Raw genomic sequence first — 12,341 nt, 5'->3', positions numbered from 1 at the left:
GCATTTATTCATCTAGCAGATGCCTTTATCCAAAGCAACTTACGAAAGTAGAATACAACAAAGCTATTTTAATCTGAATGAACTAATGAAAGTGATATAGATCAGAAGAGGTCGATTAGTACATTCACACAGATCAAAGAGTGCGGAGATCACATCTCTAAAAAGCTGTGATTTATCCATTCTGAGAGGAAGAGACAGGAAAACCTGTTTTCTGTCTTTCGTTTTGATTTCTGGGTCTGTTCAACATCATTGTGTGTGTGTGTGTGTCACACCTGTGTGTGATTGTTCTACCATCCATCTATGGTTTTCATGAATGGAAAAGATCTGCGTTTATTAGAACATATTAAAGATGACAATCCTGTCACCATGAAAGAGCAAACTCTCACACACACTCATGCGACACACATGTGCATATAAGCTGCCTAACGATCTGACTTCCTGTCTCTATAAAGAAAGCATGTGACAGCATCTGCTTTGATGATTTTGTACAATGCCCTTAAAAAATGAAAGGGGAGATTAAAGGACAGAAAGAATGAATACATCGCTCTGTTTTTGTTGAAATGGGCTTGAGGCGTTACAGCAGAGTTTGGCTTTAGAAACACAATGAGTGTTTCTGTAGTTCTGTTTCTGAAAATGAATCAGTTAATTCATGTTTCTTTTAGTCAAAACAAGATTATGGCGCAGCTGTGATGGATTGTGGGAACATGCAGATCTGTATTCTTCTAAAAGCTCTAAATATTCACCCAGACGGTTCATTTCAATATAAACTAATCCATAAACACTATGTGAAGACTAGTTGGGATCATTTCAAATTCAAAAAAAATAAAAAAATAAAAAAGTATGAAACATATATGTAGGTGCTTTAAACTTCCTGATTATTTCTTCTCACAGATACTCAGAAACACCTGGGTCTGAGGAAAGAGAGTGGAACCCTTAAAACTTCATCTGGAGCCCAGTCAACATGTCTGTCACCCACACACAGGCTATAAATAGCTTGTTCAGTCACCTGCAAATGGTTATCTATATAGTCTTGAAACAATCGGCTCTAAAATGTTCAGTAAGATTTGAGCTTTTCAGGTAAACCCCAAATCACCGCGTTTAATGAAAACAAGCAGAAACATCATTCATTAATATATGCGTGATTTGATGAGGTTCAGAGTCAGACAGCAGAGAGTGTCAGTAATCACATATGGAAGATTGCTCTCAACAAAAACATTATAAATAAATCTTGAGAATAATATGCAGAAACAGTATTTCACAATAACAGAAGGCAAAGAACAACAAAAGAAAACAACAAGAATGAGTGGAAATACTTTCACGCATCTGTAAAACATGACCAGTAGATTGACCAACAAAGTGACTCAACCTGGATGTCTCAGTCCAGTCTTTTTCTTCTTCATCCAGTCTTTCATTCCTCCAACATCAAATCTCCCTGGCTTACATCAGTTCTCAAGCATGATTGTCTTAACAGAAACTTGCGTAAACAGAGAGAGGAAGAGACTGAAGTTTTTTCTTTACTCACCAGGGTACTGGTTGTTATCGAGGTCAGACGCTCCACGCAGGGTGAATCCAAAGCCTGCTGGGACGGCGGAAGAGGCCCAGTCACCTCTCAGCACTTGAGATGCCTGTGACATCAGTCCAGATTTCTGCCCATTATAGATGAACACCCTGCCACCACGGTCCTCACCTGCAAACGGAGCCCCTATTGCCACATCTGAGTAAGAAAGAAATGGAGAAACCTTATTTCATCAATTACAGCATTAACACTATACACAAACTAGACGAGATGTACATTCTATGTGTTTCCACCCTCAGCCTACCTATGAAAGCCTGTTTGAGGCTATGGAAACCTCAGAGTTAATAAATCAATAAGATTGTGAGATAAAGTAAAACATCTGAAAAAAGTGTGTAGTAGTAAAATTGCAGCTGTGAGATACAATCAATTGTGGGATTTAGTCTCAACTGTGTGGTGAAGTGGAAATTATGAGGAATAAATTGTAAATAGTGAGATATAAAGTCTCAACTTCATATCTCACACTCGCAAGTATTTCTCTGAGTTAATACTTTATATCTCCCATTGCAACATTATGTATATTTCATATTATGTTGCAATGTGAGACAGTCTCAATTCTTAGATTTAAAGATGCAGTTGGGAGATGTTGCAACTGTGAGATATACAGTAGTCGCGATTATAAGAAGTAAAGTTGCAATGCGAGATATAAATAAGATATAAAGTCTAAATTCTGAAATTAAAGTTACAATGTGAGATATTAAGTTTTAATATCAGATGTGAAGTTACAGAGACATAACTCCTATTTGCGAGATACAGAAAAAAAATGAAGTGGCTACTGTGAGATATTTAGATCTGGATGCATGAAGTCACAAAGTTGTATTTTGTTTTTAGTTTTAAGTAAAAACAGGCTTCATAGTACCTACCAGAAATCCAAGATTCACACTGAGTGCTATACATTTGGCTCAGCTCCATTTTGTCATTTATCATTTTTATTGATTATTTCAGTGTTGGCTATGGTGGAGTGGAACAGAGAGATGCTTTTATGCAGAAGAAAAGAGGATGCTTCTGAAAAGAATACAGATGATTTACACAAAGCTCCACAGGGAGCGACCGCTCTTTTCTCCTCGGCACCGAGGGACTATTACAGAACAATAACAGACTCATGCACAAGCACAAGTTCAAGTCCACTTCTGCATGGCCAATAATTCTCCAGGGTAGAGTTATCTATTCAAGTGTTCCTCCTGCCAGCAGCACTGCTCAAATCATTAACCTACATTTTGGGCAGCGGCACACACACACACACACACACAAGAGGAAAAGTGAAGAAACGGAAAACTGCTGACCCAGACAGAGATGCCCACTGAGGGGCAGAAAGACTGGGATGTTGAGGAAATAAGGTCTATAAAGATCTATGTCAAGGATATTCACATTACTTTGCTTTAAGGCCAGTTTAGGAAAATGGCCAGGAGCCAGTGAACGATCTAATAGTAATGATACATGGGTTTCATTTCATTTAATACCAGTCTTTTATATGTATAAAAATAGTTATAAGTGCTGAAAACCCCTTCCACTCAATATAGTCCATATGAATTTGATTATGACACCTTATTTACACATAAACACATTCATTAAATTCATAAATGCTTCCAGTATGCTAACTCCTCTATCTAAGTTGCCAAAAATTGTGAATTAATCTGGTAACGACATGTAATTTAACTAAGTTGTGTGCAAGAAATCAACATGAAGTGACATGACACTGTTTACACTGGAAGCAAGTGGCATGATGTAGAACAGCCTCGTAAAAAGCACCTGCAAAATGCACAACCTGATTATAAAGGGGAAAAAAAATGTCCTGTTGTGTCACTTGATTACAGTGTAGACATGGAAACTGCAACTGAACTGTCAAAAACAATAACAAAGTTGTTAAAGATAGATAGTTATCGGCTGATATTCTGATAACCTAATGTGGAGCTGCATTTGGCCCTTAGGCCGGACCTTGAGCATCCCCGATCCATTTCCTCACTCTATTATTAAAACTCCAAAAAATAGCCAAAAACAAAGGGACAAAAGGATACAAATTCAGAAAGAGAGAAAGCCCATGACTAATGACAGATCTGAGAGGAATGTGTGCTCATGGAAATCTTCTAAGCAAAGCAAACCATTCTGAGGTAGAAGGGAAAGAAAAGTTTAATTACACTTAGAAAAATAAAATCATCACCACAAGAAAGCACTCATTTCCGTCCAGCAGACCACCGTGTTTGTGTGTGTCTGAGTGGGAAGTGTGTGTGCGTGTGCATGTGTGTGTGTGTGCACACGTGCGTCAGTGTATGTAATAATGCTCTGTTTCACTGTTTCTCTTGGACGAGTTACTTTCTATAAATATCCATCGTGTGTTTTTGGTGATTCTTGATCATTTCCTTTTCCTGTTTTCCAGCAGTGGGCACAGTAGCTGGCAAAATGCCCAAAGACCCCCAACAATAACAGCCTGATGGTCAATGAAAAAGAAAAGAACAGCATAATATATGTGAGAGAGAATTCATTATGACACTTTACAAGATACTTAATTGTGTGGCTTGGCCTTAATCGACTGCATACATACACTACATGCCACAATGGAGAGAAACAGACGTTTACAGACACACAGTAAGAAACCACTGGGTCCAAAAATATCAGACATATAAAATCATGCTCACGGGCCTAATCTCAATTTCTATATAAAACATATATGCATTTTTTTAAATAAATAGATTCATATATATATATATATATATGTATATATATGTATATTATACATATACATATATATATATATATATATATACTGTATACACACATATTGTGTCTGTACGCAACAATCGTGACGTGGAAGGTCACAGTGGCTGGTTGACGTATTTCATCAGCGGTATCTACGCCGTATTCTTATCTAGAACGTACCCTGAGTTTGTTCAACTAGCTTTGTGTAACAGGTCATAGGACACTAGAGTCCGTATACACACACATAAGGGATACCTCTCACTGGATACTGTTCATGGATCTCACTTTTCTCTGTATGTCAGTATTTGACTGCTAAACTATTGTTTCGCAGGTAACAGCAAATCCATCTGGAGGCACCAGAGCAATAAAAATGAACAAACAAAGCTCAGAGCAAAGCAGCTAGAGAGACTAAATGACAGAATAATTCATTATGACAAGTGTCACTTCATCACTGCAGTGCAGCCATATGGCTGATGTAACAGAGATGCAGTGTGCGATATCAGGTTCTTTATGACTATATCAGATATTGATTAAGTCATTATTCTCCAAAACTCCCGGACATCATCATCTCATTATGCGATACTTTTACATAGCCAGATAATGTAAATCAAGAGATCAAGACGCATAAATAATCCACAAAGTGAATCCCTGGATGAATTAAAGTGTTTTGTTTCCATTAGGTCTTCTTGAAACTCAGACAAACTATATACAGCATTTGAGTCTCTAAGCACATTGGCATTCCATACAAGTTGAAAAGTCTTATATTACAACATGTTTTTTTCTTTTTTTAATCAGTGACTGTGGATTGAGCATCAGTTGGCTTACATCTCATGTATAGATATCATATCCTCATCTTACTTTAATCCACATCAAGTGTCATTCTAAAATTACAGCGACATATCAGGTTATGTTACAGTAACATATGGAGCTGATTCATTGATTGCATGCAATAACACTCTCACACACACTCTCTCACACAAACACTCTCACGTGTGCGCACACACACACACAAACACGCATCATTACAGGAGAAAACCTCTCTGTTCCCAGCCCAACTCAATCTGTCTGCACTGATGGAGATGATCTGTGGGTGATTAGTCCGGCCTGGACTCCACCCCTGGACACCTGGTTCACTACAGAATGAACTCTTGAACAATTCATAATAAATAGAGAAAATGCTGCCATGACAACAGGATTTGTCTTGATCCGGACAGAAATTGAGAGGCAGGGCTCAACTAGAAGTATTTTTTCTGCTTGCCAGGGTCAGGCCAGCTGTTCAAAATTCAGGGGACCTATTACCAGTTCACTTGATTACATGATACATACACATTCTAATTTATTGATTGATAGATTAAACCTTTTATTTTGTAAACATTATTCTGATAAATTCTGTCGACTTAACTCAATATTGATCAACTTAATATTGTGCGTAATTTAAACTTTAAAAAAATGTTGTAGTAATGAATTTGTTTGAGTGACTTCGGAAGTTATAAAAATGATGTGTTATTTTAAGCGTTTTAATAAAGGAAAAGACCTGTTAGAGTTTCATGCTGTTATGTTTGACATTTAAAAGTGTTTCTGTGTCACGGGTGACGACATGAAGGTATAGTATGCTGTTGAATGTTAAAGGTCACCCAAATGAATGTTAGTTCAACCAAAAATAAAAACTCACGTTGTACTCACAGTACCACTTGGACTATTTTAAACATTGTCTTTACTAACTTTCAGGGCCGGGAAGTTTCAATTATATAGACGGCTATGGAGGAGTGAGCCAGCTCTCAGATTTAATCAAAAATCTTAATTTGTGGTCCGAAGATGAACGAAAGTCTTAGGGGGTTGGAACGACATGAGGGTCAGAAATTCCAGACAGAATTTTAATCTTTGGGTGAACTAACCCTTTAAGGTATTGTTTTGCAATAATATTGGTTGACCAGCAACGGGAATATGAACCAAGTTGTTCACACCCAACTCATCACAGGAAAATGCAGACAAGGGAAACAAATCACTAATTTTACACTTCCCGAATGGGTTTAAACTGAACATTTTAAGTGTGTGATAGAGTGACAGGATATCCTACACAAAAAAAGCCAAGTAGGAAATGGGAGTGTATGTAACTTCTGTCTCACTGCCCTTGAAAAAAACTCTTGAAACATGCAATACAATCACATAGGCATTAACACTTACCCGAGTATCCATCCTGGTTGATATCTCCAAGAGGGGCGATGGCACTTCCATACCGGCCGAATAGGTGCGTTCCAGTGAGTGTGATGGGAGGGGAGAAGAGAAGCACGTCCTCTTGCAGGTACAGGTACACACGGCCCACCTCACGCGGTTTACTCTCAAACTCACGGTCCATGTAGAGTGGGGCTCCAACTAGCACATCATCTAGCCTGTGTGTGCACAAATAAATGCACAAATTTGATATAAAGACCTATTTGTATTTTTACAGGCCCATAAATAATATTCTGAGAATAACCAGAACTAAAACCAACAAAAATGGTGGAGAACATTTCACCTTTGTACTTCTAAAACTTCTCAGATCTGATAACATACAGTATATAATCAAGTTGTGTTATTTGATATCTAAAAACAAATCCCAGCGATTTATACGTTCCAGCATTTGGTAGACAAAATAACAAAAACTATACATTGACTTCAACACTACAGACTGATTGGCCCAGTTCCCATCAAATGAGCCCTTTCAACAGCTATGCAGTAAGTGTAATGAGCTGTAATTCACTCTCTGTGCATTAGTCATTGCTGGTTTATCATTTAACTGCCCTTTCTCTGTATACTGCTGATTTACTGTGTATTCAACCATGTACCATTGGTAAGGATATAGGAAGCCTTTCAGTTAATGGCATAAACACATGTCAGCATTTCAGACATAAGAGAAGGAGCTGTGGCGCTGATGTGTCAGCCAGGTTTGTATCCTCATAAGACCAAATTAGAATCAAATTTTATATATACTGTATAAAATGTCGCCCCGGATGATGCAAGCATTTAAACAAGGGTCAGGTAAACCAGAGTGTAATGCATGAGTCTAAATAAGCCAAACCCTGAAGAAAAACTGATGGTCCTATTTATATCATTTATATAGTCCTATTTGGCTCTGAATACAACTAGTAACTGAATACAGCAAGAGCTGGTCAATTAAATTAGCTAAAAATAAATACTGCACTTTTTTTCAGTGCTGACAGACCGTGAGGAACACCTAATAACTATGACTATGGAATGTGCAATTTTGAGTCGTACACATGGGGATAAAGAACTCAACGCAGACAGACTTATTAGTACCACCCCTTGCAGGGGAGTCATTGGACATTGTTTTCCAAGTTGACTTACCCATCTTCATTTACATCAGTCACTGCAATGGTGTATCCAAAATAAGAGGCCATCTGTAAGAGCCAATCATATACGAAATCAAATGAAACTGAAATGTGACAGAAACGAGACACATTGCTAAAACAATTGCTATAATATTTTCTGCTGAAAGCTATTAAAAAGATCTGTCTTATTCAAAAACTACTCTTAGTCCCATTAACCATTGTAAAGTTTTACATAAAAAAAAAAAAAAAACTCATTAAAAAGGTTGGACAGTCACTCACCTGCTCCCCAGTAAAATTCTGAATAAATGTCAGGTTTGTTGCATTGATCACCGCCACCTAAAAAAGAAAAGTCTGATTATATTATTGCTCATAAAACACTTTTTACATTCATGACAGATTGTCATGATTCTGGATTATTCCCTGATGTACGGCAGGACTTGTGTATCTGACCACATGCCTGACCTCCGTTCAAACCAGAGTGATTTTCCTCATGTTAGGCATCTAGCACTCTAATAATTACATCCAGATCGATCTTAGAGGATGTTTTATGGGTCACGTATGACTGAGATCCTAAATCAAACAAAGCCACATATGGCTAATACCCAAGAATATAACATGCAGTGAAAAAAGTCCCAAAATTCACTGCTTCACAAACCACCCATCTAGCTGAATATGATTCTGTTTAATTGAGGGCCAAAGGGGACACCCCAACGTCCTAGATGCTACAGCACTAATTGGGAATTCCTTCTTAAGACTTCAAATCACATCCAGATGAGAAACTCACATCCACTTACACAAGTGACTTAGAGGCTTTACTCTTACCAGAATACATCTTTGCAAAACATACAGCTTGCCTTTGTTTATTTGAATAAATGCATGTTTCAATTGACACAAATGAAGTGAATAACCTCTCAAACATTTCTCACATTCTTCCTTACCTCTTGACCTTCACCTCTGACCTTTGATTCTCAGTCTTACCATGACACAAACACAGGAAACAAAGTATGTTTAGGGATGTATACTTACATAACCAAAGTTGTGTGCTCCTCGAGGAACCCCTGCTACCAGTTCTGCATGAAGGACATAAGAAAATCATACAGTATACCTACCCAAGATATTTACATATGTGCCAGCAGGTTTATTTTAGACAAGGAGAGTTGTAGAAACAGTTCAGAACAATAATAAAACAGTCACTTTTCCAGTCTTGAGAAGAGTGTGTATGAGTGAACGTTTCACACACACACACACACAACCACTTTTCTAGTGCATCTCGGGGAAAACAGTGAGGTGAGACTTGTGAGTGTTGTAAATCTCGCCTCTGTCAACACCATGTCAGTCACTCGTTTATTATAAATATTTAGAAGAGAGAGACAGAAGGGAAAATGACACATAGCGAAGGAGACAGAGGCTGTCTGAAGCCTGATGGATGATCTTGGAGATAGTGATGTGGTAGGAGGGTTTGTGGCTGTCTATCTGTCAAATCTGTCCCACCCACTGAGATTGGAGATAGACCATTCAAAAGTTTGCCTCGTTTCTAACTGCCTCTTTCGACCCATCAACCCCACTCGTGCTCAACCCTTCCCCCCACAACCTCAAATTTCCCGACGCCTTTGTGCACCACAGCAAGAACCCATTTATGAAACTCTGACAAAAAGAGATCAGCATGTCTCTCCTCTCTGGATTCACCACAAATCCAGACCAGATAGAACATATGTATGAGAAATACAGAGAGGGAATTCTGGGAAGAATGGAAAGAACAGAAACTCTCAGTAGCCGTGTTCAGTTCAACTCGGAGTTGGACAATGATGCCTACACAGAGAATATATGCTGTGTGGTGATATTAGTTCAATTACAGTTATAACTTATTTGTCATCTTGCTTTTATTCACTATTAGTAGAAGCCTGTTGTAGCGGCCGGGAAGATCCATCCTCAAGTAGCAACTTTTTAGCAAAGCCTGCTTTGTACAGCCCCTCGTTCACAAAGCAGTCTGGTGAAAAATTATTTGCGCTGACAAACACATTTTGGTACCGTTATAGGGGTCACTTTACCTTAAAAATAAAAGTAATCCAGTGCGTATTCAGCAGCTCAGATGTTGGGAGTAAATGAGGAATGCTATGGTCATTCTTACATCCAACAATAAAACACCTAACGTTAAATCGCTTAGAAGATATTCTTGTCTACAGCTGCTCCAAAGTCATAACAATGGTGGACTGAGTGGACAGCTCACTCAGGGCAGGTCTATGCTAAAACTGCAGTGGGAGGGGCTTGTACAAAAGTAAGTCACATTACCCAGAATCTGAAAACGACTTGTTCTGAGACACTGCTTATGATTTATGGGGATGGAAAAAAAAGCACTAGGTGGATTTTTATCATTTTAGTGTGGTTGTGTACATACACTGCCAACACAAATTTATGTTCAAACACCATGCAAAAGGGAATTTTGCATAATAGGCGCCTTGTAAAGGATTATTTCACTTTTGAAAAAAAACTTTTGCTGAAAATTTACACGTCTGTCTTTCTTTCTTCGATCGAAAAGAAATTAAGGTTTTTGAGGAAAACATTACAGGATTTCTCTCCATATGATGGACTTCAATGGACTCCAACAGTTTCAAGGTCCAAATGACAGTTTCAGTGTAGCTTTAAAGGGCTTTAAACACTACCAGATGATGAATAATGGTCTTATCTTGTGAAACGATCGGCCATTTAAAAAATAAATAAAAAGTTTAAGTTTTATAAGCACAAATGCTCGCCTTGCTCTGTTCTGTGATGAGCGTTCGTGACTCTCCTGTTCGAACCCATCCATCAAAATGAACGGATCTTTTTTCGAGTCATTTCGTTCATTTTGTTCGTTGAATGAACGAAATGACTCAAAAAAAGATTTCTTCATTTTCATTCGTTCGAGAAAATAGCCTTTTCTGGCCATTTACAGATATTTACTGTAATTGAAATCTACAGACGCAAATAGATAAAGTGCTATGCACGATACAATTCAAAGTGTATTTTGGATGTTTTCTTTTCACCAATCTGAAAAAATAAACCACATCATAAAAAAGCCAATAAGCCAAAATCTCACTACAGTGTTTTACTGAATTGTGGGCGGTTAGTAAATAAGATGCAGGGTTTCGCAGAATGGTACTGTCTGATGGATAGGTATGCTAATGATTGCTTGTGAGTCGATGTGGGTGCACATGTGTGTGTTAGGGAGGGATGGCAGACTGCAGACAGGCTGTTTGTCACTGGGTGGCATGTCAGGGACAGAATCCTGTGGGGGCTCTGTAATTATGGTCTGAGGCTGAAGGGTCCGATCAAAGCTCAGCAAGCAAGAAATCCACACAACAACCACACACAGACATAGTTCTCTCGCTCGCACATACACAAACTCTACAAAAGATGCAAAAGTTTGTTTAAGCGTCTAAGATAGAGGCCTGCTACCAAACATTACGTTATGTGACAAACTGACGAAATATATTTTGAAGAATATGTTTGTCCCCACAGTGAAAGTCAATGGGGTCCAAAACAACACTTTTTTATTATATGAAAACAAAAAACCCAATGGGCTTTTTCATGCTCAAACAGTAACATTACATATTAAAGAATGTGTAAAAAAGCATATTACTGTATGTCCTCTTTAGAAGTTCTCACCTTGCTCAGAATCACCTGTGAACTCTCCAACCGCTACAGAGTACCCTAACAGATGAACAGAGAGAGAGAGAGAGAGAATAAAACCAGCGACACCACACTGAGAGAAACAGCTGATGCTGCAAACCAAAGTGGGTCAGTTTAAAAATAATGTTTACTCATGTTATCTTTATCTCTTCATTTTATTATTGATTGCACTTTTATCATGACATTGCAGCTGTGATGATGATTACTTACAATACATGAGGGAAAATGCTCATAGGATTTTGAAGTGTGTATTTAAGGAAATTGTGCGTGTGTACTGAGGTCTGCAGTTCCAGATGTAAATGTTATCAGAAAGCAAAAACTCAGCACCAAACTGAGCTATGGGACAGAGGGTCAAGGTTACGTCAACATCAACAAAAAAAGCTTGTGTGTGTTCATGTGCGCAGGTTTATTAAATTGACTGAGGTTGGATCCCCTGACCCATAAACAGGGCCTCAAGCAAATCGCTGGTGTCCCATAAAGCATCTTTACCTTTCAAAGGCAAACACACAGACACGTCTCTTACCTAGGTAACTGTCATCATATGCGTCGGATGCAGCCACAGTCTGCTTCTCTCCTTGAACTTTGCGCAGGATATTTTTCAGGGAATAGCCGTTCAATATCTCTGCAACTCCTGCAGTAATCACTTGACCTGATCACACAAATACACATTTCTATCAGTTTTCACATACAGATTTTGTGTGAGTGTGAGTTCATTTTTATTAGACAAATTTGTACGATTGTGGTGGCAGATGTCATTACTAATTTCCTGGATGGCAAAACATCAAACTATAATGTACAAAATCACTACACAAAACCATATGAACTAAAAAATAGGAATAAAAGCAGCAATAAAGATTTTGTGGTAAAATAAATTCTTGGACATACTAAAAATAAATGATAAAAAAAGCATTTGTCCTTTAATGTCAATAATGTTACTGCAATATTTTAAAAAATAATAATTTTAATGAAATAAACTTATATGCTAATGGTCATATATATATATTTATATATATTTTTTTAATTATTGATAGTTAATTACCACATTCAACTACAATAATTATACAATCATATTAAGATGA

General features: G+C 37.9%; 1 protein-coding gene across 1 annotated transcript in view; it reads right to left on the bottom strand.

Moving 5' to 3' along the window:
• The window catches only part of itga8 (integrin, alpha 8), a 68,323-nt gene that overhangs the window by 38,470 nt on the left and 17,512 nt on the right, over positions 1–12,341 (bottom strand). Inside the window, exons 7-13 of the mRNA XM_039679573.2 lie at positions 11,786–11,911; positions 11,239–11,283; positions 8,623–8,666; positions 7,876–7,932; positions 7,613–7,665; positions 6,452–6,657; positions 1,523–1,714 (exon numbers count right to left, since the gene is read on the bottom strand). Of these exons, the coding sequence (XP_039535507.2) occupies positions 1,523–1,714; positions 6,452–6,657; positions 7,613–7,665; positions 7,876–7,932; positions 8,623–8,666; positions 11,239–11,283; positions 11,786–11,911 (723 nt within the window). The remainder of the gene's footprint in view (positions 1–1,522; positions 1,715–6,451; positions 6,658–7,612; positions 7,666–7,875; positions 7,933–8,622; positions 8,667–11,238; positions 11,284–11,785; positions 11,912–12,341) is intronic.

The sequence above is a fragment of the Pimephales promelas genome, chromosome 12, assembly GCF_988280905.1.
Source record: "Pimephales promelas chromosome 12, fPimPro1.hap1.1, whole genome shotgun sequence".
In the NCBI taxonomy this organism is placed as follows: domain Eukaryota; kingdom Metazoa; phylum Chordata; class Actinopteri; order Cypriniformes; family Leuciscidae; genus Pimephales; species Pimephales promelas.
This window is presented reverse-complemented; position numbering and strand designations above follow the sequence as displayed.